Raw genomic sequence first — 27,403 nt, 5'->3', positions numbered from 1 at the left:
TCTGCTTTATAACAAAGTGAATCAATTATACATAGACGTATGTTCCCATATCTCTTCCCTCTTGCGTCTCCCTCCCTCCCACCCTCCCTATCCCACCCCTCTAGGTGGTCACAAAGCACTGAGCTGATCTCCCTGTGCTATGCGGCTGCTAGTGTCTGCCTTTTGATTTAAACCAGGGGTTGGCTTTTTTTTTTTTTCTGTAAATCACCAAATCATAAGTATTTTAGGCTTTGTGGGCCATACTGTCTCTGTTGCAACTACTCAACTCTGCTGTTATAACACAAAAGCAGCTCTGGACAGTAAGTAAACTGTAAGTAATGGACATGTTTGTGTTCCAATAAATCTTTATTTATAAAAACAGGTGATGGGCCAGATATGGCCTGTGGGCAGTAGTTTGCTGACCCCTGATTTAGACCATAAGTAGGAACCGTGTTGGTTTTACCTTCATGTCTCCCCTGCCTAACACCGTACTGGCACATAGTACAGGCTCCTCAGGAAACATTTACCAAACTATATTGAGGGTCAATCGTGCTGGCACAAGTGCTAGAAGATTTTCATGAGAAAAACAACTGGAAAAAGACCCCTCCAGTGTTTCCCAGAGGATTTCTGTATATTGTTTAACTATTTCCCTATGTTGGACATTTAGGATGTTTCCATTTTTTCATTAATAATAATACTGTGATGAGCTCCTTCATAGAGAAATTGTTGGCCTCATTTCTTATAATTTCCTTAGTGTAAATTCCTAGAAGGATTCCTGGGTCAGACAGTATATATAGCTAAATAGCTTTCCAGGAAGGTGGTATTGATCTACATTCCTGACCGTAATAAGAGGGAGATATTTATCATAGGCAAAAGATTTCTTTCAACAGGGTGTCATGAGTAAAAGTTTTGGCATCCATATGTATTTCCACGAATTAGCTCACCGTAAATGTAAGTAAATTGGTGTTAGCAACTGATCATTTTAATAATAACGTTCTCCCACACTGTTGGGAAAGCATGGTTATTAAGGCACGTTGTTTTACCTGTCAGTGTCATCAAGCCAACCAGTTGAGTTTACCCTATCTGATGTGTTTACTGAGCACACACAGAAACATCTGCTTCCCATTAGGGAATCAGAAGCTCCACTATCTGCACGCCTGGCACCAGCCTACCCTGCCACGATGTACAGAGGTCTCCTCCCTGTGAACTTCACCACCAAATATGTCATCCAGCTTGCTCATTTCCCACAGGAAATTTCATTTAGGTTAATTTTGGCATACAATTGGAGGCAATTCTTGAGCAATTTCTCCTGTGATGGCTTACAACATATAAAATTTTCCTACAACATGTTGCAAAAGTCACTGGAAGAGTATAAGAATATATGATAGTTGTCCAATTGCCTTTGTAACAACAAGAAATATCTCTTTTGAACGACAGTACATGGTGAGCGAAAAAAAAAGAGAGAGAGATGAAATACAGATCGGGGGCCAGGGACCAGATGTTTGTTCTGTCCTTTTTCACTCAATGCTATTGGAGCAGTCAGGGTGCAAAGGAGCCATGTCAGCTGTCTTACCTTTATGGAGAACTTGGCCTTTTCTTAGCCTTTCACACTTTTCTGAATTTCTCCAAATGAAGAAGAGAATATCTGCAACTGAGAAGTAATAGAAAGTGCTATAGAAATAAGAGTGAGTCTGAACACTTATATAAGGGTGGGATTTACTTTAAAATGGATAGATTCCAGCTGAAACCAAGTCTATGAAGACAATGATAAACCCAGAGTTGCCTGAGAAGCCACCCTATCCAGCATCCTGCTAAATGCCTTCCGTGTTTACCTCATCTGATGCTCCCAATAGTGCTATGAGGTACCGCCCCAGCCACAGATCAACTGAGGCTCAGAATGGCTGATTGACGACAGGTCCAAAGATGCAGCACTCCTAAGTGGCAGAGCCAGCACGTGACCCAGGCCAGCAGTGTCACCTTAAGGGCCCACTGATGGCACTTTGGTGGTGCCTCTGAAAGAGCTTAGAGACACAGACCAGCACTATTAAGTCAACTCCATCAGAGACCAATTGACCAGACTTCTGATATGCAAACCAGAATTCAGGTCAGATTCATTTCTGAGCACTGTCCCCTGAAAGATCTGGATGGTGGTGGAAATGTTTTCAGCACCAAGCCCAGAGAGAAGCAAGCCACCCAGCATCACACATAAGTCAGGGACTGAGCCAGGACTATGCTCCAGGTTTCCTGATTCCCAGTGCAACATTCTTTCCCTCATGCCGAACTGCTTTTCCTGCTAAATGACGTCAACTCCACTTATCAACTTATACCTCCATGTTTTAGAGGAGAATACCAGCTGCATTAAAGAAAGCAACAAAGCACATGAATCTATATATGTGATAAAATTGTGTAGACCTATACACCAAGAAAAAGTGCAGGTAAAAAATGGCAAAATCCAAATAAGGTTTATCCTTGAGTTAATATGTTATACTGATGTCCATGATATGCATGGTTTTGACAACATGCTGTGCTAATGTGAGATACTGTCATTGGAGGAGCCTGGGTGATGGGTCACTGAAATGCTCTGTACTGTTTTTGTAACTTCTTGTGAGTCTTAAACTATCTCAAAATTAAAAGTTACAACAGTAAGAAAGTTATGTGGCAGTAACGTGATGGGAAGATGAGCTAAAATATGTATTCACTTACTGTGTGTATAATGGTAAAACAGTCAACGTGAGAGAGATACAAAATGTGCTTGGTGCTTCAAAATGCTGGAAAAGGAGAATGCCAGAGTCACTTCTGGACCAAGCTCTCACAGTCACTATAGTCACAGTGCCTTGAACGTGCTCCTCTGCACGTAGGTCACAGCCACCATCCACTCCTTCGACAAAGCTAGAACCCTCAGTGTGACCTCTGATCCTTTGGAGGGGGTCAGTTTTTGCATAATGGTTACAAGCATGGGATTTGTGTTCAAATCCAGCCCCACCTCTTATTAGCAGCATAGCCTTGAGCCAGTTACCTAACCTCTCTCTTAAGTCTTAGTTTCCTAGTTTTTCAGCAGTAGCACAGATCGCTTTTAAGATTAAATGAGAAAACTACATATTCAGAGGACCTGGAATATGACAAAGACTGTAAATGTTAGGTTTGATGATGCTGAGGCGGGGGAGGAGGAAGACAATGATTTGAGTTCCCTTCTACCTCCCAAAGGCCTGTCCATTTTGCTTCCTAAGCATCTTTCAAATCCTCTTCATGCCATCACCATTCCCCTAGTTCAGACTGGGATCTTGCCACATTCTCCAGACTTATGCACCCCATTGTCAATTATCAGCTTTCTAAAAGAGAATTGATCTGGCCCAGCATGACATAGGGAATGCAGGGACTCCTCGTTGCCTAATAGCAAGTGATTTTCTGCATGTGTGTCTAATCGCCCCACTTAGATTCAAATTCCCATAATCAGGACCCATGTCAGAGTCAGCCTGGGATTTCCCAGATTTCGCCCAGTGCAGTCACTCAACAACAGTAGTGATAAAATGTGTGTTTACATGTTTGGATCTTGCCATGGTTGATCCTTCCTGTGCTTCAGATTCTAGCCCAAAGGTCACTTCCTTAGCCATGCCCTGCCTGGACTCCAAGTCCAGATTTTCCCTCATTATATCATCTGATCTTCATAATAGCCCCATGCAAGAGAAGGGACAGTTGTCAGATATGTAATGTACCTGTGCCCTCAGTGCTAAAAATAAAGGCCTTGAAAGCACGTCATCTGCCCAGTTCGCGTTATGGGGTTGTCCCTCCTGCTTTGCGAACTGCATGTGGGACATTTAGCAACTCCATAGCAACTGAGCCTCTCGAAGACCCTGGCTAGGCACTAGAACACTAGAAGGGTGCTCTGTTAGCCTCTTGTCACCCCTCAAGGAAGGTTCACACACTCCTCGTTCTGACTTCTCTCTTAAGGAGTGAACCCTGGGTGCTCAGAGTCCACAGAGATGGGCTTTGAGGAGGCAGGATGTTACCTTCAGTTCTTGGCATCACTTGTGCTGAAGCCAACCTCCAGGCTCTTAGACATCTACCAGGAAAAACTGCTGCAGCCCTCCCTCCCCATTGTCTAGATTCATCCTGAGTGCAGGAAATCTGGTGTGGGATCCATTGGAATGTGCAGCGCATTTTAATATAGTGTCTACTTCCAAGATAAAATGGTGTTTTGTCTGCGTGTGTGGTTGTCTGAAGCAATCCACGTCTGTGTAATTCCCTTGTGATCATCCCATACTAACTGGGCTGTGGGCTGAGGATACATGCAAAGTCAGTCCCTGTCTTCGGAGGTTCTTTTTTTTTTTTTTTTTTTTTTTTACATCTTTATTGGAGTATAATTGCTTTACAGTGGTGTGTTAGTTTCTGCTTTATAACAAAGTGAATCAGTTATACATATACATATGTTCCCATATCTCTTCCCTCTTGCGTCTCCCTCCCTCCCACCCTCCCTATCCCACCCCTCCAGGCGGTCACAAAGCACTGAGCTGATCTCCCTGTGCTATGCAGCTGCTTCCCACTAGCTATCTACCTTAACGTTTGGTAGTGTCTATTTGTCCATGCCTCTCTCTCGCTTTGTCACAGCTTACCCTTCCCCCTCCTCATATCCTCAAGTCCATTCTCTAGTAGGTCATCCCATACACCCCCTTAACAAGAGAAAGACTCACTGGACTGCCTGCTCTCCCCTCTCTAAGACCCACTCCTCACTGCAGCTAAAGTTATTACCTGAAAAATAAATCTGAGGATGGCCCCCACCTTCTTCAGTGGTTGTTGATATGATAGAATAAAATTCCGCTTCTTCACCCTGGCAAACAAGATCCTTAATGGATTCAGCTAAATTCTCCAGCCTCCTTTCATCCTTAGCAACAAACCTATACTTCAACCATGTCTGGCTATGAGCATGCTCTCCTACTTCCTCAGTGTTCTTTCCTACTTCTGTGCCTCGGTACACATTGTTGCCTTTACCGGGAGTGCCCCAAGGGAATGAGCTCCATCTGGGTTAAGTTGAGGCCAGGGGTAGCAAGAACGGATCATGCAGCGGGGGAGGGAAGAAGTTAAGATTTTGCTAGACAGGCCAGTGTGTCAGTGCTGCTAGCTTTTCTGTTCATCTTCCCTTTCAGTGAGAATCAGAGGCATCTCCATTCAGTTAGAATCTTTCTTTAGCAACGTGGGATCTACTTTCCCAAACTTCTGCTGAGGGTGGCCTTTTTGTTTGTTTGTTTCAAAGCAAAGGAGAACCCGGAGCAGGGGTGCGGGCTAGAAACTATGCACAGAAAGCGTTTTCCTTATTTTTCTGCTAAAACGTGCACAGGGCAAGGGCAAGGGCAAGAAATATTTGAGGGAGGAGAAATTCATAGCAAACATGGCACTTTGAAAGGCTAATTGGATGTGGAGGAACATGTTGAGATGATGTTCTGTTATTGTCAGAAATAATGTTTTACAGAGAAGCTATTTGTGAAGAGAGACCACTTATTGTTGATGGACTCATGTGCACTCAGGAATATGGAAATAATAATGCAGATGTACAGTGCCTGCAGAAAGATGTCAGTCAAACATGAAGTGGGAGGGGAAAGAATGAACACCTTTTGATCTGACTCTGCCTGTAGGATTTGGCCTGTAGGACCCACGTGAAAAGACCCAGGATTGTTTGACACAATCAAAAGTGAACTTCGAATGGTTTGCTGAACACTTTGCCCCTGAGGTGGGGTCTGACGATTGCTCTTACAATTCCAGAACCAACACAAACCTCTGATTCAGCAGACATGTGTCTCAAGTTGTAAAACTGATTTCAAGTATCATTTCCTATCCCCGTAACCCAGTGAAATAATCCTGTCATCCCGATATTTCATTGTCCGAACTATAATCAGCTCACTTCTCTCTGCCAACAGAAGTGGGACAGAATCTTCTCTGTTCAGACCATACGTCCCAACTTTAAATTCAGGATACACGAATGTGAGTCCTATGGACTCAGCTGCAGACGTGGAAAAGGATTCTGTGAAGACCATTCCATTCGGTCCTGAGGTTAAATTGCCTAAGAAACACATGAATAGGGAGGGGGAAGATAAAGCAAAAAGATCTTGGGATGAATAATGAGAAGATTCATTGGGGAGGAAACGCAGGAAGGTCAGAGTTCCTTTAAACTCTGATGTATCCCGTTATTTAGATGCATATCATCCAGTTTGCTGATGTTTCTGGTCCTTGCTTCCCTGTACCCTTCTGCCCTGGGAAAAATGCTTTAGACGAACCAAGCAAAAGTCCCAACTGCTCAGCTTTTCAGAGTCACAGTGACCAGTGGGGACCCAGATCTCAACCAATTTGATTTAATTTCCTAAGAAACAGGGCCTGAGAACACTACTGTTGGGGGTACTTGGCTAAGTGTTTGTATCATCTGTCATTTAGGACAGAAGACTTGAAGACAAACCCCAGTTTTATGTCCCAAAAGACTTCCAACAGGGGGATGAATTTTCAGGACAACTTCACTGTCCAACCTGTTTAATAAATGTCCAGTCCCCACACCCTCCTTATGTATTTTCTCTGTGTTATTTTTCTCCTGATTACCAAGTGTGCTTGTTTTACTTACTTGTTTACTGATGTGGCTTCCACCTCGCCCCTAGAACGTACATTTCACACCTAACCTAGGAAAGAAGTTCCTTGCCCAGAGTAGGTGCTCAGTGGAAATCTGTTGAGCGAAGGGAAGAATGAACTTGCTTATCTACAGGATCTGGATGGGGACAGGAGGAAGTTCAGGTCGAGACCCACCAACGGATCTTCAGTCGTCCCCTCTCCCCTTCCTCCCTGGGATGCTCCTGACATATGCTACAAGAGTCTCTTGTTTTCCACCTCTTTGCAGAGCATTGGCTGTGATGACTACCTAGGCTCCGACAAAGTCGTGGACAAATGCGGGGTGTGCGGAGGCGATAACACGGGCTGTCAGGTTGTGTCGGGTGTGTTTAAGCATGCCCTCACCAGCCTGGGCTACCACCGAGTTGTTGAGATTCCTCAAGGAGCCACAAAAATCAACATCACCGAGATGTACAAGAGCAACAACTATTTGGGTAAGCTTGATCTTTTTCCAGAGGAAACCAGCTGTCCCTACAAGATGATTTATTCCTTCCACGACTGTGACACGGCAGTGTCCAGAGGTCCTTGGACCTGTAGAAGGTGCCACTGGGGAATGCCAAAGCACTACCTGGCCTCCCCTTGAAATGATATGGAGAAAGTAAAAAAGTCCTTCTTGCAAGGAAATGTTTAATATCTACATATTTAAACCAGTCTTTCTTCCTTCCAAGAGAAACAAGGCTATGAAATCAGGAATGGCCTAAATGTTTCTCTGAAATAGGGGAGGCTCTTTGAAATGGCAAGAGATCTGCCAGTCTTTTTTCTGTTGGAATTTAAGGGGGACAGGGGCAGTTGATGATCCTGTCTGGACTCTCACTCTGCGGAGGTCTAAAGCAAAAGCCATTTTTCTCTTCTTTCTGCTTCATCAGCCTGGGGCAACAGTATGTGTGTGTCTTTGGAACAGCTGCAGAACCCGTCAGCGATCATTTTGGGCAATATCATCAATATTGGGAGACCATTTTTAACCCATTTTCCCACAAAAGGAGATCTTTGTTGATTCTTCCTTCTCTGTTTCTGGCTGATTTTATGCAAAGCAAATCAGATCCTGCAAGTTAACTTTTAGCAGTTCTAATTCATGTAAACATGGACAAATCAGTTAACAAATAGCATAAGGAAAGCAATTTCTTAAAAACATTTAACGAACAGCAATATACATGTTTATTTTTTTGATCATTTATTTAACAGAAATTTAAGTAGCACAGACTATATACTAGGCACTGTTCTTGGTGCTTTACAGGTATTAAATCATTGAACCCTCCCAACAACCCTAGGAGATGGGAGCTATTCCCCTCACCATTTCATACATAAGGAGACAGGCACAGGGCGATTATGTAACTTGACAAGGTCACACAGCAAGGAAGAGGTGGAGCTGGGATTCAAAGCCAGGCAGTCTATCTCCAAGCATGGTAGTCTACCAAGACGTAACATCCATGAGCAGTTCTGGTACACCATTGGCCATGCAGCAGTCAATGGTTGCAGTAGCTGAAGAGATCATTAATTTTATAAATTCGAGTACCAGGATCATCCCAGAAGATAACCCAAGAACTCTAGATTCTGAAGCTCTTCCATCTTTGTCTGGGCAAATGCATCCAAAATTAGCTTCACTTGGTTTTATTGGTGGGAGGAGGAAGGGATGGCAGATGGGACTCTGAAACAAACCCAATTAAAGTGGAAAGCTATTACATTTGCTCTGGAAAACCCAGGAGCCACCAAAGTGGCAATAAGGCTAGTTTCCCCCGAGTTGTTTGTGTGTTATTTTTATTTGCATAAAAAAAGGTCTTTTCGCTTCCTTCCTTTTGTAGTATTAAAAGAGCAAATCTTCATAAACATCCTGTTCCTAGAATGGAAAATGTTCTTTGAGGGATTGCTTTATGTATGATTGTGTTCAAATGCACCAGCAAACAATGCCACTTTTTGTGAGCTTTGCGTAGTTTTTAGTAATTTCCCTGGCTCGAAATAGTTCTATTCAGTAAGTGGCTTTTAAGCTGTGCCTTCCGAAGGTAAAATAGATAATCTGGGTGATTACCCACCAGACGTCTGAGTGGAAACTGCTCTCAGAGCCTCAGTGTTTTCATCTAGAATATGGGAATAAGAATCTGGACCTTATAAGTATTCATGAGAATCCATAGGATAACAGATATTCAGGACCCCACCGAGCCCCTGGCACTTATTAGCAGTTGACAAATGTTCAGTCTCTTTCTTTTGTCTCAGAGAGCTTGTCAGTATTTCAAAGCTTCATGGAATACAAATTCCCTAATTCCCTGAAATTCCCTAAAAGAGATGAAGAGGAGGCAGAGGAGAATGGAAGTACCCAGAATCAATGGAAGGGTGATTCAGAAAATCATGTTCAACTTCTTATGCCCAGTGACCAGTGGGGTGCATGAGAAATCCAGAGTCCATGGCAGTATGACGTGATGCCATGCGGCCAGAGTGGGGAGAGTAGAGATAGAAGAACAGGCGAGAGTGAAAGGAGTTTCCAGAGGTGATGAACAGGGCCTCCTGTTTAGGGCACTTAAGCATCACTTGGGATGTAGCATCACCCAGAAGGCTCTTTTTTTTTCCCTTTCTTTCCTTCTATTATTGAGATTTAATTCGCCTACCATAAAATTCATTCTTTTAAAGCGCACGGTGGATGGGATGGTCTTTTTCTCATCACAGGTGTTCTCTTCCCCTATTCCACTTAATCCTATGAAATTTCCTGTTCTGGGAAATCTATATATGTTCAAAGTTAAACTGCATGCAATTGTTTGAGATTATGTGTAAGCTATTAGAGCACAGGTCTATCAAGCTATTTTTGAACTTTCCAATGACTGTATTTCACATTATACATTTTCAAACATTGAAACATTTTTCTTTCTTTTTTTTCTTTTCTTGAAACATTTTTCAAAGAGGTATGTAATAGGGTTCTCCACAATCTTCCAGGTCATGATAAAAGTTTTGGTTTTCTTACCTTGTGATTTCTGGCTATGTAAACTGTATTTTGTACAAAAATTTGACTTGATGCACAAAACTGATTTGGCTGTCTGTGTACATTTTGTTCTGCATAATACACAATGTAGAGGAAATGAATAGTTCAAATGTGTATCATTGCTTTTAAAAAATGCACACCTTTAACAAGTTTTTTCAGTTGCCCTATTGTTTTCCTGAATGACCTGTGGGTTATTAGTAATAAAAATCAAATTTGCCTTGTGAAATACTTGGAATTGTTAAAATGACTGACTCTCCAAACTTGATAGAGATAGAAAGTAGATTTCTATGAAAACAGAAGGACTTATATTATTAGTGCTGGAGAAGGTGGTTTAATCACCTCATTTTTAAAGGTTTTTTTAAAACCCACAATATTTAAATGACTTATTCTAGGCTATTCACTTAGTTAATAATAATAGTCATGCTACATGTGTAGTACTTTAGTCTCCAAATGTTTTTACATGCATGGTCTTCTGACTTTTAAAAATGGACATTCTTTACTTTGCTTGGTTCAAAAAAGATCTGGAGTTATTTACTAAAGATGCAATTATTGAGTTAGTATGTGAAAATTGAAATTTAAAAATCAAAAACTTTGGAAAAATATCTGTTCAGGCCTTTTGCCTATTTTTAATTGGGTTGTTTGGTTTTTCTGATATTGAGTTGTATGAGCTATTTATATATTTTGGATATTAACCCCTTATTGGTCATATCATTTGCAAATATTTTCTCCCATTCAATAGGTTGTCATTTTGTTTTGTTGATGGTTTCCTTTCCTGTGCAAAAACTTTTAAGTTTAATTAGGTCCCATTTGTTTATTTTTGCTTTTTTTTTCCTTTGCCTTAGGAGACAGATTCAAAAATATATTGCTACAATATGTGTCAAAGAGTGTTCTGCCTATGTTTTCTTCTAGGAAACATTTAGGTCCTACATTTAGGTCTTTAATCCATTTTGACTTTACTTTTGTATATGGTGAGAAAATGTTCTAGTTTCATTCTTTTACATAGCTGCCCAGTTTTTCCAGCACCATTTATTGAAGAGACTATCTTTTTCCCATTGTATATTCTTGTCTCCTTTGTCATAGATTAATTGACCATAAGTGTATGGGTTTATTTCTCTGCTCTCTTTTCTGTTCCATTGATCTATGTGTCTGTTCTTGTGCCAGTACCAAACTGTTTTGATGACTGTAGTTTTATAGTATAATCTGAAGTCAAAGAGTGTGATGCCTCCAGCTTTTTTTTTTTTTCCTCAAGATTGGTTTGGCTATTCTTGGTCTTTTGTGGTTCTACATAAATTTTAGGAGTATTTGTTCTAGTTCTGTGAAAAATGTCATGGAGAAGACATAGAGATGGCCAAAAGACACATGAAAAGATACTCAACATTACTAATCATCAGAGAAATGCAAATCAAAACCACAATGAGTTATCACCTCACACCTGTCAAAATGGTTATCATCAAAAAGACCACAAATAACAAATTTTTGCAAAGATATGAAGAAAAAGGAATCCTCCTACACTGTTGATGGGAATGTAAATTGATGCAGCCACTGTGGAAAACAGTATGGAGGGTCCTCAAAAAACTAAAAATAGAGTTACCATATGATCCAGCAATCCTACTCCTGGGTATATATCGGAAGAAGAGGAAAACACTAATACTAAAAGTTATATGCACCCTAATGTTCACAGCAGCATTACTTACAGTAGCCAAGATATGGAAGCAACCTAAATGTCCATCAGCAGATGAATGGATAAAGAACATGTGGTACAAAAAATTAGATATTACTCAGCCATAAAAAAAAGAATAAAATCTTGCAATTTGCAACAACATGGAATGGGAGGGTATTATGCTTAGTGAAATAAGTCAGACAGAGAAAGACAAAGACTGTGTGTTATCACTTATAGGTGGAACCTAAAAAATGAAACAAATATATGTGGAATCTAGAAAAGTGGTTCAGATGAACCTATTTGCAGGGCAGGAATAGAAACGCAGACGTAGAGAACGGACATGTGGGCACAGGGGTGATGGGGAGGGTGGGATGAAATGGAAGATTAGGTTTGACATAAATACACTACCATGTGTAAAATAGATAGCTAGTGGGAACCTGCTATATAGCGCAGGGAGCTCAGTTTGATGTTCTGTGATTATCTAGATGGGTGGGATGGTGGGGGAGGGAGGTCCAAGAGGCAGGGGATATATGTATACATATAGCTGATTCACTTTATTGTACAGCAGAAACTAACACAACATTGTAAAGCAATTATACGCCAATTTAAAAAAATGAATGAATGTAACAAAACAGAAACAGACTTACAGATATAGAGAACAAACTAGTGGTTACCAATGGGGAGAGGGAAGGGGGAGGGGCAAGATAGGGGTATGGGATCAAGAGATACAAACTACTATGTATAAAATAAAAAAGCAACAAAGATATATTGTACAGCACAGGGAATATAGCCAATATTTTATAATAACTTTAAATGGAGTATAATCTATAAAAATATTGAATCAGTATGTTGAACATGTGAAACATATAATATTGTAAATCAACTATATTTCAATTTAAAAAAATCAAAACCTTCACAGAAGAAAGAGGCATATATACCAAAAGCCTTGGCTAATATGTAAATAGCGATGGAGCATTCGACCTGACTCTTGAGTTTATGGCTTTCTTGGGTTTGGCCATCAAGAACTGGACCTGCTGGACTCAGATTCTAAAAGCCTGAGTTCTGGCCCTGGCCCTGCCATAACTCACAAGAGGTTCTGGCCCATGCGTAGCTGGGAAGACAGGCCAGCTCAGCACCTCGTGATGCTTACTATTTCTCTGAGCAAAGCTGAAGAAATCACGACATTTAATGATACACAGATTTCAGGAGATAAGATGTTTATCTGTCTCATTTTAGGTTGGAAACCAATGAAGTTCTGCAGAAATGAGCTCCACTTTTCAGTGTTTATTTGAATTTTTCACATGCTCCAAAATATAGACTAGCTGGTAGATTATAGATTCCTAGATCTTTTTTTTTCATGGAAAATACTTTGGAACCAGTGTATCTATTGTAAACTATGTAGTCTCCTTTTCCACTTGAATTATTCTGAACGCTGCTCTTTGGAAATAAAAAGTTAAATCTAATTTTATTAAAATGATTGACATTTTATATTACTTGCCTCTTCCTTAATAAGATGTTGTGAAATTATTTTAGCTGAAATATCAAAGTTTGGCATAGTTCAGCCAGCTCAATTTACTAATGTCATTATATAACAGTTAAGAAATCAGACATAAAAGCATACCAAGCAAAAATTGATTCTACAGGACATGTTCTACCTGCCAACATGTTTACACTGTCATAGAGCTTTAGACTTAGAAGGGATTTTTTTTGTTTTTGAAGATTTATAAACTTTTAAAAATAAACTGGCAGACTTCCCTAGTGGCGCAATGGTTAAGAATCCGCCTGCCAATGCAGGGGACATGGGTTCAAGCCCTGGTCCAGGAAGATCTCACGTGCTGCGGAGCAACTGAGCCCGTGAGCCGCAATTACTGAGCCTGCGCTCTAGAGTCCGAGAGCCACAGCTACGGACCCCGCATGCCACAACTACTGAAGCCCGCATGCTCAGAGCCCGTGCTCCACAACAGGAGAAGGCACCACAATGAGAAGCCCGCACACCGCAACGAAGAGTAGCCCCCGCTCGCCACAACTAGAGAAAGCCCACGTGCAGCAACAAAGACCCAACACAGCCAAAAATAAATAAATAAATATTTTTTAAAAAAAAATTAAAATAAACTGGCAATACCTTTACTTTTAAGCACGTTTTCTTAAAAGTTTTAAACAATGAAAGTAGTGGTCAGCATTTTAAAAATCAAGTATCATGGATCATCTGTAATTTGCAAGCCTTTAATTTGTTAGTTGAGCAGCTTTCTATGTGGGAAAGACTAGAGTATTTAAATAATATGATGCCTCACATTTGTATGATGATTAATTCCAAAGATTTAGTCACATGCATTGTAAAAAATTTGAACAATACAGGTGATATAGAGCAAAAAAGATGAAATTCTTTTTCCATGCCAACCTCACACGTGATCCACCGGTTTCAAGTGTAAAGATGGATATAAAGGACCGCTCTTAACACATCAGTGTATACCCTCCAGTCCTTTGTGGAAATACAAATAAATATATATTTTCTAAAATCCATGTTACTATATACACTTTCTGCAATGTGCTCCTTTATTTTAATGTTATATCATGATAACTTTTCATAGCAATGCATATAATAAGCTAATTCATTATTTTTGAATAAAGAATATTCCATACAACAGATGTAACTTAATTTATTTAAGCATTTTCCTACTGAGGAATATTGAGACTGGCTCCAGTTTTCTAATATTGCAAATAATACTTTCGATTTGTCGTTCAAGATGGCAGACTGCATACATGAGTTTTTCTTCCCTTCCTCCCAAGGTTCCATCAAAATGACACTAAAGGAATAAGAGAAGGTATAACCTACAACCACCAAAAAAATGGGGGGGGGCATCTATTACATGATTTTAACAAATTTCTGGAACAAATTCTCAAGAGTAGGTGAAAGAAATTTCACTAATAGAGCAAAGGAAATCACAGCCTAGGTAGCAGAGGGGACTGTGATAAAGGGGGATTGACCTGCATGCAGAGCCCCATGAGCCTGTGAGTCTGGGGGACAGCAGGTAAAATGGAAGGTGGGAGGGGAGAATGGAGCTGAAAAACAGGGAAACAGTGAACAAACGTGTATGTGAGCAGGCAGCCCACACACACACATTCAGAATGCTGGCACTGACTTCCTCATTCAAAAGGGTGTGGGTGAGAGGATTGGTGCTCCAAGACCTCAGTATTCATTCTGGAATTGGAAGAAGGAGCTGCTGAGTGACTGGTACCCCATCTCCTAGAACTTGGCCTGTTAATAAGCTCAGCCAATGTGTACGGAGTTCTCAAGCAGCCTTCCCACCACGTTTGTCTTAAATATCAATGGATGATTGAAAATAACATGAATGTACAACCAAGGATCACTAGATATTTTTTAAAAGACTGAAAGAGAAAACCCAAGATAAATAACTGAAAAAGATGTTTCTAGAAGAAACAGCAAATTCTTGGAGAAGAAAACTTGAAGAATGGTTCTTTAACAAGTAGTGCTTCCATGAATATCCTAATACATGTATCCTTTCATACTTACATAAATATTTCTATAGGATAGACTCCTAGAAATAGAAATTATAGGTCAAATGGAATGAACACTTAAAATTCTGAAAGATAAAGCAAAATTCCTCTCCACATTTGGTTGTACCCATTTATACCCCCACCAAAAGTTCATGAAAGAACCATTTCTCCACACCTTTACCAACACTAAATATTATGAATGTACCTAATTTTTAGTATAGCTTTTTAATTTACATTTCCCTGACCACTCATTTTTGTTATTTGTACTCCTTCTATGAATTTGCTATGAATTGTGTTTGTAGTTTTCTTGCTGATTTTAAGAACTTATATATGTTATGAATAATAACCGTTCTCTTTGTGTATGTTTATTCGTCTTTATCTTGTGTTTCAACTCTGCTTATGATATCTATTGTTCTGTGGAGAAAATTTTAGTCTTTTTTTAGTCAAATCTATCAATCATCTTTTTATGGCTAGTGGATTTTGTCTTACATAGGAAGAGCTACCCACCTCCAACATTATAAAATTATTCTCTAATATTTTCTCCTATTACTTTTATAATCTCTTTTTATATTTAAACATTTAATCCATCTGGAATTAATTTTTGTGTGCAGTGTGAGGTAGGGATCTGTCTTTTTCCTAATAGATAGACATTATTGTCCCAATACTGCTTATTAAATTTCCCTCACTAATTTGAAATGACACCTCTACCATATATTAAATTTAAATATCTGTAGATATACCTGTGAATTCTCAGTTCAGGTCTGTTGATCTATCTGTCTCTTCTTCCTTTAGTACCATTTTTTTCATTACTGTAATTTCATATGTTTTAAGTTTTTGTAGGTCAACTCTCTGACTCCTCCCAAATGCTTTGTTTTTCCTAAATTTTCTTGGGTCTTCTTGTACATTTGTTCTACATACACTTTACAAATCAATTTGTCAAAATCTATAAAACTTCTGTTGAGATTTTAATTGAAAGTGTAATAAACTTACGGACTAATTTGAAGAAGAAAAAATTGTCTTCACAATATTGACTTATTTGAATCCAGAGCATAGTATATCTCCTTGTTTTATGTTCTTTAATAAAATGTCTTTACCTAGACTTTACTTATGTTTTATTAGGTTTATGCTATAGTTTTTCCTAATATGGGATAAGATTTTTATTCCATTATATTTCCAATTACTCGTGCTAATGCATATTAAATCAGTTTACTTATTTATTTTGTACCTGTACACCTTGCTAGACGCTTTTAACAATTCTAATAGAATTGTTTTTCAGTTATTTAATGTGGATTTTCTAGGTGGAAAATCATGATATCTGTAGATAATATTAATGTTATCTTCCCTTGAAGTATTCTACCTCCTATTTCTTTTATATGGTGTTGCACTTAAAGACTCAGACCTCTAAAAATTTTTGGAATAATCATACTGATAGTGGACTTCTTTATCATGTTTCTGACAATGGGAATGCTTCTTATAGATGTTTGCTGAAGATTCTGATAGATACCTCTTATCAAAGTAAGGAATTTTCTTTACATAACTAACTTTTAAGAATTTTTATTGTAATTTGCCCTTGTTTTTGTTTTTGCTCCAGTGACTGATTATCCTTAGTTGTCAATTTACATTTATAAAGTTAATGAATATTTGTTTATTATAGGTATATTAAGTGGTTTCCTTCAGTTACTACAGTAGACTGAATACTCACATCCTTCCCAGATTCATTTGTTGAAACCTCCAAGGTGGTGGTGTTGGGAGGTAAGGCCTTTGGGAGATGATTAGGTCATGAGGGCAGAACCTTCATGAATGGAATTAGTGCCCTTATAAAAGAGTCCCCAGAGAGATCCCTGACCCCTTTCTGCCATGTGAGGTTACAGGGGAAAGAATCATCTAGGAAGTAGGCTCTCATCAGTCACTGAACCTACCAACACCTTTATCTTATACTTCCCAGCCCCCAAAACTGTGAGAGATAAATTTCTATTGTTTACAAGCCACCCAGTCAGTGATATATTGCTCTAGTGACCCAAACAGACTAAGACACTTACCTTTCCTTAAAATGGAACAGACCTCAGTATGCTGTCAGTCTGCTGTCTTAGAAGTTTCCTCTGAGTGTGTATGGGCAAGTGGCAACACGGAGTAGATACAAAACCACTACCTCCTAGAGGTATGCAAGGATTCAATAGGATAATAAACATAAAGCTTCTAGCATGGCAAGGGCTTAATTCATAGTTTCCCTTTCTTATCTCAAGGTTCCAATATTTATCAATGACTGCTTAACAAAACTCTACTTTTCCTTGTAATGGCTAAATAGAAAACAGCCTTCTCTTCCACCCATTGCCAGAAGCCTCTAGGATTATGCTGGCTCAAGTGTAAAAATTTGTACCTTTTGGACTTCCCTGGTGGCGCAGTGGTTGAGAGTCCGCCTGCCGATGCAGGGGACACGGGTTTGTGCCCCGGTCCAGGAAGATCCCACATGCTGCGGAGCGGCTGGGCCCGTGAGCCATGGCCGCTGGGCCTGCGCGTCCGGAGCCTGTGCTCCTTAACGGGAGAGGCCACAACAGTGAGAGGCCCGCGTACCGCAAAAAAAAAAAAAAAAAAAAAAAAAAAAATTTGTACCTTCCTTCTTAGACATCAAAAGCCTACCTGATTTAACTTAATTGCTCTAGTTATGTGTCCTTATGCCCCACCACCCACCAACTGTCTCTCTAGGAGTAATTCCTTCTTCCCAGCAGAACAAAGAAAGAAACACAAGTGAACACATGTGTTCAGCATCTCCCCTGTGATGACCTCATTCTAATCAGAAAATGGTTTCTTTTAAACCCACAGGCATAGAAAACAAACTTACGGTTACCAAAGGGGAAAGGTGGGGGGAGGGATAAAGTAAGAGTTTGGGATTAACAGATACACACTACTGTATCTAAAATAGATAAACAACAAGGACTTATTGTTTAGCACAGAGAACTTTACTCAATATTCTTGATAACCTATAAGGGAAAAGAATCTGAAAATGAATAGATATATACCTGAATCACTGTGCTGTACACCTGAAACTAACACGACATTGTAAATCAACTATACTCCAATAAAAAGAGAAGAAAATGGCTTCTTTGTGGTACACACTTATAATCACGTATTTACTCCTTCCACCTCCACCTCAGACTGCATCCAGTGCTTCGAGTGACATTTCTCTGCTCTGGTTCCTATGTCACCTCCACTTCTTGATTTGTCTTCCATTCAGTCCAGCATTGCCCATTGAAATCGCCCTTTGCAAAACTACCATTTCTGACTGGGATGCTTTTGGACAAGTTTGTTAATGTTTCTGAGATTCCGTTTCCTCATAGGTAAAAGAGAGAAATAGTTCTAATTTCATTGAGCCTTTGACTTCAAATGAGATGTATGTAAAATACCCAGCATCTTAGAGGTACTCAGTAACTGTTAGTTCCTTAATCTCCCTGGGTTACTGGTTCTCACCCTGGCTGCACAATGGAATCACAGGAGGTATAATATTTGAGGTCTATTTGAAATATGCCCATGCCTTCTCCCGCCTGCAGTTTTAATAGATCTGGGGCACGGTTTGGGTATCAGGATTTTTTAAGCTCCTAGGTGATTCCAGTGTCCTTTCAGGGTAAAAGGCCATTTCATTATACAGTGGGTCTCAACTGGGGACTATTTTGCCCCCCACCCTGATACCCATTCATGTGGCAATATCTGGAGACATCTTTGATTGTTACAACTTGGGTAAGGTTAGGGGTTGCTACTGACATCTGGTGAGTAGAGGCCAGGGCTGGTGCTAAGCATCCTACAATGCACAGGATAGCCCCGCAGCAAAGAATTATCCAGCCCCAAGTGTCATTAGTACTGAGATGAGAAACCCTGGCCAATGCGATCACTAAGATCTTTTTTGGTGCTAAAGTTTCATGGGTCACTTATTTCAGAGTGGTGTCTTAATGATAATAATAAATGTCTAAGGTGCTATTGGAATGACTGTTCTATCTACCATTAAGTTTGTGTTTGTCAGCTCACTCTGAATTCTTAGTTCCCAAATCCAAGCCCTCTCCTTTATTTTACCTTCAATCTTTCACTCGGTCTGTTGGTTGTGGGCCCCTGGGTTACAGCCCCGTCAACAGAAGTTCCAGCTTAGAACACCTTCCTACACCTTAAAACAGCTGCCTTTCTGGAATCTGTAGTCCTTGCTTGCTTTCTTAATACATGGCAGAACAATAAAAGACAGAAGATAAAAGGAAAAGCAAAGAGAGATTTTTCCTTTGGACTCCCATAGGACTTTGATCATATCTCCAGTTTGGCACTCACCATATTTTATTTTATTGTAATTTATCTATTGTAATTTGTCTGTGTACTCCTTGAAGACAAACAGTCCAGACTTAGACATTCCTTCCCTCGAGTACCCTCCAGGTGCCAGCAACTGGGATGAGTAGTGGGGATACAGAAATCAAGGCAGGCCTTGGCTCTCCTGAAGCCATTTTGGGGGTCTATGCTCAGGCATCCTTAGCCCACCTTGATCACGAGGCCTCACTTATGGTACTGGGGTCGTGTGTTACTCGTAGACTGTAGGAATCCTGGGTCTGCCTGCTTCATGTAATGCAGCAGTCTCACAGTGGTAGTGGGCTGGTAGGGTCCTATCAGCATCTGCATTTAGAGCTGAGGATACTGAGCTCAGCCTGGTTGAGGGACCTGCTGAGGGGAACAATTCATGAGTGGTGGAGTCAGGTCTCAGATCCAGGCTCTGTCCTTGTTCATGACCTACGTATATGCCCGTGGCCATTGGCAGGAAAAACGTAGCTGGGGCGTGGAGGAGGACCTGTGCCTTCTCTGCCCCCCTCCCTACCGCCATGAGAAGAAAAATATGTTCTAATTCCTCACAGCCTTTTGTCCCCTCCACACTGTTCCATCCCTACCCCGACTATTACTTCAAACTTGCTGACAATCATTTGGCCTACCCTCATGTTGGAAATCCTTGGGCTAGCTTGCCAGAGTTATGTCTTAGTCACTAGACTTTCACCATCTGCCTCAACAGCGTTCTTCTGAAGCTAGCCTCTTAAAGAATGTTCAGCTCTTAAAAAGTGTGGAGCATTTTGGAGAAATGAAACACCATGTGGTTTTGTTTTTTTTTTTTGCGGTATGCGGGCCTCTCACTGTTGTGGCCTCTCCCGTTGCGGAGCACAGGCTCCGGACGCGCAGGCCCAGCGGCTATGGCCCACGGGCCCAGCCGCCCCGCGGCATATGGGATCCTCCCAGACCGGGGCACGAACCCGCATCCCCTGCACCGGAAGGCGGACTCTCAACCACTTGCGCCACCAGGGAGGCCCCACCATGTGGTTTTTTTTCTCCTTTTTAAAAAATTGTGGTAAAATATCTATAAACATAAAATTTATGGTTTTAACAGTTTTAACTGTATTCTTCAGTGGCATTAAATACATTCATATGTTGTCCAACTACCACCACTATCGGACTTTTTTTATCATCCCCAAAACTGTACCTAATAAACAATAATTCTTCATTTTCCCCTATTTCAAACCCCTGGTAACCTCTATTGTCTCATGAATTTGCCTATTCTAGGTACCTCATACAAGTGGAATCACACAGTATTTGTCCTTTTGTGTCTGGATTATTTCACTTAGGATAATGTTGTCAAGACTCATCCATGTTGTAGCATGTGTCAGAAATTAATTCCTTTTTATATATCTACCACATTTTTGTATCCACTCATCTGTTGATGGACATTTGGGTCGTTTCCACCTTTTGTCTATAGTGAATAATGCTGCTGTATAGGTATCTGTTTAGTCCCTGCTTTCATCTCTTTTGGGTATATACCTAGGAGTGGAATTGCTGGGTCATGTGATAATTCTGTGTTTACCTTTCTGAGGAATTGCACAACTGTTTTCCACAGTGGCTGCACCATTTTCTATCCCCACTAGCTACGCATGAGGGTTCCAGGTTCTCCACATCCAACACTTCAAGCATGTTTTTAAAAGGGTATTTAAGCAGGTGATATGACATGGCCTGCTTTCAAGCATCAGGAAAGGCTGCTGAGATGGACTTTGTGACCCTGCTCGGTTACCTGTTACAGGTAGTGGCAGCCCCAGGACACATCTCAGAGTGATATCCTGATTCGCGGCTGGAGGTTCCTCATCAATGCTGGCACATGAGAGAGGGTGATCCTTGAGCATTTGGTTTTTTACTTGGATTCAGTTCTTGCCTTCTCTTCAGCAAGAGGCTTTTATGATTCCTGTCTAAAACCAAATATTTGCCAAAGATCCCATGCCAGAGAGACAGTGGAAAGATGCTGTTATTTGTTTGAGCACCCCTAGACTTAATTTTGCATTACATACTCTCCACCTGGTGTCTGACAGCCCTCTTCCCTTTGATTTAGGAAAGCTCTGATGTCCTTGCGTCTGTTTACATGGGCTTTCTTTTTACTTTTACAGTCGCTCTGCCTTGAAGAGCTTTCAGAGACGCTGGAACCAATTCTGCCCCACCTGCTTATGCTCCTTGTGTTTTCACATTTTCTACTTTTTAGTTAGCGCCTAGTTGCCTGGAAATGTAAGACTGAGTTTTGCCTCTTTGTACTTGGATTTGCCTTTTGTTTTGTGGGGAGGAGTTAAGCTGAGATTTGCCTTTGTTTTTAATTATATCATCTGTCTCAGACATATGCAAAGCACCCACACCTGCTTTTTTTGCACCTAATGGGATGCTTTCCTCAAACGCAGGAAACAGCTGTCGGGCAGGCTGGGTCTTAGATTTTTATGGAAGTGGTTTGACAGCCTTGTCCCTTCAGGGAGAATAACATTATCTCCCAGCAGCACCTGCAGACAGCATCTTCAGCAGGGCTGCTAATCGCTCCCAGGTCTCCTACCTGGATTAGGGTAATAGCTCAGAACCCATTATCTGTGCGTCCAGCATCAATAAAGCTGTCCTCAAGACATCCACTCCCTAACCCACTTGGAAGTGCCTCTAAGCCTTCCCTCTTTGAAGCGAAGTTTGGCTTTTTGCGGTGTGTTAGATCACTGAGCTTCCACATTAGGGAATTAATACAAGTTAAGCCTCAAGAAGAGATCTCTAAGGTTTAAACGACATTTAGTAAATATAGTTGACTTACGGAAAGAAGCAACAGCCGAGAAAAACCATAACTTCCAGACTTTCTTAACCAGCAGCTGAGGTTGCCCATGCTTTGCTGCTCCATTGTCAGTGCTGTCTTCAGAAGGCCCCCTACTTTCTCTCAAGAGTTAAAGCTTCAGAAATGGGAAACCTGCATTCTAGGATGGTCCCCCTCTTCCCTCCAGGAGAAACTGAGCACGCTTTTCCCTTCTCGCATTAAGCAGAGCTCCAGTCAGATTCTGCTCTTCCTTTAAACATTTAATTCTTGCTAATAAATCCCTGAAGGGGTGAGCTTTGACGATAAAGTTCTTTTCTGCTGCTAGTTGTGGGCTGCTAGTTGTTACTATTATACAAACTAGTCCAGAATTATATGGTTATATATTTGCGCTTTGAGATTTTTCTGGACAAGAAATACCCTTCCACAAGCAAAGACTTTTTTTCTAACCATACCAAGCCAAGAGTGATGCCAAAGTTTTATGGCACATGCTTTTATAATTGACAGTGAACTAGATCTTAAGGGCTGTTTGGATTATATCCAGCCCATGTGATGTCCCTCATGGAGCTCATTGGCTTGAGGTGTTACTAAGATGTTCATAGAAGCAATCAGAAGTTGATCAATACTTATATAGGCAGAACACTCTATGACATAAATCACAGCAAGATCCTTTTTGATCCACCTCCTAGAGAAATGGAAATAAAAACAAAAATAAACAAATGGGACCTAATGAAACTTAAAAGCTTTTGCACAGCAAAGGAAACCATAAACAAAACAAAAAGACAACCCTCAGAATGGGAGAAATTATTTGCAAATGAAGCAACTGACAAAGCATTAATCTTCAAAATATACAAGCAGCTCATGCAGCTCAATATCAAAAAAACAAACAACCCAATCCAAAAATGGGCAGAAGATCTAAATAGACGTTTCTCCAAAGAAGACATACAGATGGCCAAGAGGCACATGATGAGCTGCTCAACATCACTAATTATTAGTGAAATGCAAATCAAAACTACAATGAGGTATCACCTCACACCAGTTAGAATGACCATCATCAAAAAATCTACAAACAATAAATGCTGGAGAGGGTGTGGAGAAAAGGGAACACTCTTGCACTGCTGGTGGGAATGTGAATTGGTACAGCCACTATGGAGAACGGTATGGAGGTTCCTTAAAAGACTACAAATAGAACTACCATATGACCCAGCAATCCCACTACTGGGCATATACCCTGAGAAAACCATAATTCAAAAAGAGTCATGTACCAAAATGTTCATTGCAGCTCTATTTACAATAGCCCAGAGATGGAAACAACCTAAGTGTCCATCATCCGATGAATGGATAAAGAAGATGTGGCACGTATATACAATGGAATATTACTCAGCCATAAAAAGAAACGAAATTGAGCTATTTGTAATGAGGTGGATGGACCTAGAGTCTGTCATACAGAGTGAAGTAAGTCAGAAAGAGAAAGACAAATACCGTATGCTAACACATATATATGGAATTTAAGAAAAAAATGTCATGAAGAACCTAGGGGTAAGACAGGAATAAAGACACAGACCTACTAGAGAATGGACTTGAGGATATGGGGAGGGGGAAGGGTAAGCTGTGACAAAGTGAGAGAGTGGCATGGACATATATACACTACCAAACGTAAAATAGATAGCTAGTGGGAAGCAGCCGCATAGCACAGGGAGATCAGCTCAGTGCTTTGTGACCACCTAGAGGGGTGGGATAGGGAGGGTGGGAGGGAGGGAGATGCAAGAGGGAAGAGATATGGGAACATATGTATAGGTATAACTGATTCACTTTGTTATAAAGCAGAAAGTAACACACCATTGTAAAGCAATTATCCTCCAATAAAGATGTAAAAAAATTATTTATTTATTTATTTTATTATTTATTTTTGGCTGCGTTGGGTCTTCGTTGCTGTACATGGGCTTTCTCTAGTTGTGGTGAGCGGGGGCTGCTCTTCCTTGCGGTGTGTGGGCTTCTCATTGCAGTGGCTTCTCGACGCGGAACACGGGCTCTAGGCGTGCGGGCTTCAGTAGCTGTGGAACGTGGGCTCAGTAGTTGTGGTGCACAGGCTTAGTTCCCGGACCAGGGCTCAAACCGTGTCCCCTGCATTGGCAGGCGGATTCTTAACCACTGTGCCAGCAGGGAAGTCCCAAGGATTGGGCTTTTAGATGTTCTGCTTTTAGTATGAATACTGACTTTCTATTTTGTTATGTGTTTTTTAAAATGTTCAACCATGTCTCAGAGACCCACAGAACATTGAAATGTCTGCTGTGAGCATAGGGAACTCTCATAGAAACATAAACCCTCAGTGCTGGTCAGCATGGGGAATCTCAGAGCCGCTGTGACACAGATCCCTGGTGGAGGGATGCAGACGTGTTTCAACCCAAGGTCCTTATGGACCTGATTAATTGATTACAATGAAATAAGTTTAGCTTTTCACCACAGACCTTTATTCCCTCTTCTCAAACACAAATGGAGAAGAAATGCATGTTTAAGGATGGAAAGCCTGACCTCTGGCCAGAACCATCAGCTGGCCTAATACTTATTTTTTGTTAAATAAGCTTTTTATTGAAGTATTAAGTGTAAATATATAGGAAAAGTCCTCAGTTCAGATTTGTACAGCTTTGATGAATTTTCACAAAGTGAACACACACTCGTGTAACTAGTACCCAGATCAAGAAATAGAACTTTATTGGCGTCCCAGGAGCACCCTGCCCCCAGTCACCTCCAAAGGAACCACTACCTTTACTGTTATCACCATAGATTAGTTTTGTCTGTTTTTTTTAAAGCCTTATATAAATATGGAATAATACAGCATATATATACTCTTTTATGTCTGGCTTGGGGGCATAGGGGTCTAAACAGTTTTACACTTAACTTGGAGAACAGTATAAAATGTGATTATAGATTTTTCCCCTAATATTTAGCCAATTTTCCAACCCAACATGTTGGATAATTTATTTATTTAACATTGGAATGTTTGGAATGTGCTACATCCTCATATTTATCCTAGGTCTATTTCATGGCTGCTTGCTCTGTTACATTTATCTTTCAAATAAACTCCATACCACATTTTGACTGTTGCAGCTTTAAAATGTTTTAATATTTAGCATGGCAAGTCTCCCCTCTTTTGCTTCTTTTTTAACACCATTTAAGATAATCTGGGGTGTTTGTATTCCAGGTGAATTTTGGAACCATTTTGTCACATTCAAAAAAAAATACTATTGGTGTTTTCTTGTGATTGTGTTAAATCCACTTGATAAACATGTATTGAGCACTTACTGTGTGCCAGGCTCTGTTCTAGGCGCTGGGAATACTGCAGAGAAAAAGGGCACACCCCTGCCCTGATGACAGTTACTTTCTAGTGGGGGAGATGGGAGACAAAAAAGCAAAAAGATCATTTCAGATGGAGATATGTGCTATAAAAAAAGAAAACGGGAAGTGGAGAATGAGTGGCTGGCTAGAGGAGCAGAGGAGTGGCTGGCTCTCTGAGTTCAGTGGTCAGAAAAGATCTCTCAAAGGAGGTGACACTTGAATTGGAACCTGCATCCTGTCTAGAATGTACCAGATCTATACATCAATTTGAGAGTAATAGACATAATTAAAACATCCAGCCTAAGAACGTAGCATTTATTTCCATTTATTCCAATAGTTTACATCTGCCAGTAAAATTTTGATATTTCTCATGTAGATTCTCTGCATTTCTTGTGAAGATTGGTCTTAGGTGTTTAACTGTATTTTGCTGTGGTATGATGATGATGATGACGATGATGGAGAATGAAATCTGTCCCTATCTTATCTTCAAATTGTTATTATCAGTATATAGGAAAGCTATGGATTTCTTACATTTACTGGCCACTTTGTGAACTTCTATTAATTCTGAGTATTTGCACTTGGTCCTCATGATTTTCTAATGATATAATCATATAAGATAGAAATAATGATGATGTTGCCTTCTTCTTTCCAACAGTCATACCTTGATTTCTTTTTCATGATATATTACCAAAAGTTTACCAAAACTTCTAAAACAACTGTTAGTGAGTGATAGCAGACATCCTTCACCTATCTCTGACTTTCATGCGAATGCCTCTAATTTTCACTATCATGAAAGATAAATGTATGCTCAATAAATATTTTAAATTAATGTATGATTACATGCTTATTATCAGGTTGAGAAAGTCTGTTTCTAATTTTATAAATGTTTTTTTACCAGGATGAGTTTTAGATGTCATTTTTGGCAGCTATTTAAATTATTTTTTCCTAAAAATTTCCTATATTAAATCATTCTTGCATTCCTGGCATACAACCTTCTTCATCTTGCTCAGGGATTCTTTTACTCTTCTGTTGAATTCAGTTTGCTGGTACCTTACTTAGGACTTTTAAAATCTATAATTCATCAGTGAGATTGGGCTATTGCTTTCATTTTGTGCCACTTCTCTGAAGCTTAGGTTAGGTTAGCTTTCCAATTTTTATATTCTCTGGAAAGGTTTATAACATTACCTAGTCCTTTAGGTTTTGATGGAAACGCACCAATAAAAAACATCTGGCTCTGGAATCTTTCTAAAAGAAATTATTTTTGGTAACCCTTAAACATTCATTTACGGTTACTAGTCTGTCATGAGTTTCTTTTGTTCATCTTAAGTCAATTTGGTAATTTTTTCATATAGCTTTTTCATGGAGAGCTTCGAATGTCGTAGTATAGAATTACATATAGAATTCACTCATTATTTAAATGTCCTCTGACGTATTGTCTATTTTTAGTTGTGATACAGTTTGAGTGGCTTTATGGCTTTTTTCTTTATTAAGGTTGCTTATTTAAAAACTACAAAGTCGTGAGGAGGTAATGTACAGCATGGTGGCTGTAATACCTGGTACATCTGAAAAGTGGCTTACTCTTTACCCGCTGACCATGTTAAAGGAAAATTCTACCAGCACACAGATGAACAGTAATCAAGACAATGAATAGTCACATACTGTGCCTATTAACAGGTACCAAAGCTGGACTCATTTCTCATTCCAAAATTTAGTTGAGAAAAGTTTCATAGTCAATTATGAGCATAGTGCTAGATGGTGGCTAGTAAGCCTTAGGGAATAAAAATTAAGCTACCAACTTCTTACTAGGTGTTCATTTTCTATAATTGCTTGTTCTTTAGAACTATTTAGTCCACCTCTTAATGTTTGTTATGGTCTGCTATTTTAAATAAGAATTTTATTTTATATGAAAATTTATGCTGATATGCTTTAATTTTTCAAATTGTGGGATCTTGGCTGTTTGGGCCAGGAGGCCATAAGCAGGGCATCATTGCTTCCTTCTGAAAGCACTTTCTGTTTAGGAAAAGCCCATCAGAGGACAATGAGCTAGCAAACTAACCTTAAAAACTAACATCTCAGAAACTGATCTGTGTCAATCATCAATCGGTGAAAAATATTGGAGTGCTTATATACAAGTTACACTTATTCATTCACTTTTCTTTCATTTATTCACCATTCAACAGACGTTTATTGAGAGTCTGTT

General features: G+C 40.0%; 1 protein-coding gene across 2 annotated transcripts in view; it reads left to right on the top strand.

Annotated features, from left to right (window-relative positions):
• The window catches only part of THSD4 (thrombospondin type 1 domain containing 4), a 571,330-nt gene that overhangs the window by 468,778 nt on the left and 75,149 nt on the right, over nt 1–27,403 (top strand). For both annotated transcript variants that reach the window (XM_060097078.1, XM_060097079.1), the window contains one exon: nt 6,851–7,055. In XM_060097078.1, the coding sequence (XP_059953061.1) occupies nt 6,851–7,055 (205 nt within the window). The remainder of the gene's footprint in view (nt 1–6,850; nt 7,056–27,403) is intronic.

Source organism: Mesoplodon densirostris, chromosome 4 (genome assembly GCF_025265405.1).
Source record: "Mesoplodon densirostris isolate mMesDen1 chromosome 4, mMesDen1 primary haplotype, whole genome shotgun sequence".
In the NCBI taxonomy this organism is placed as follows: Eukaryota; Metazoa; Chordata; class Mammalia; order Artiodactyla; family Ziphiidae; genus Mesoplodon; species Mesoplodon densirostris.
Note: the sequence above shows the minus strand (reverse complement) of the source record. Positions and strands in the feature narration are given on the sequence as shown.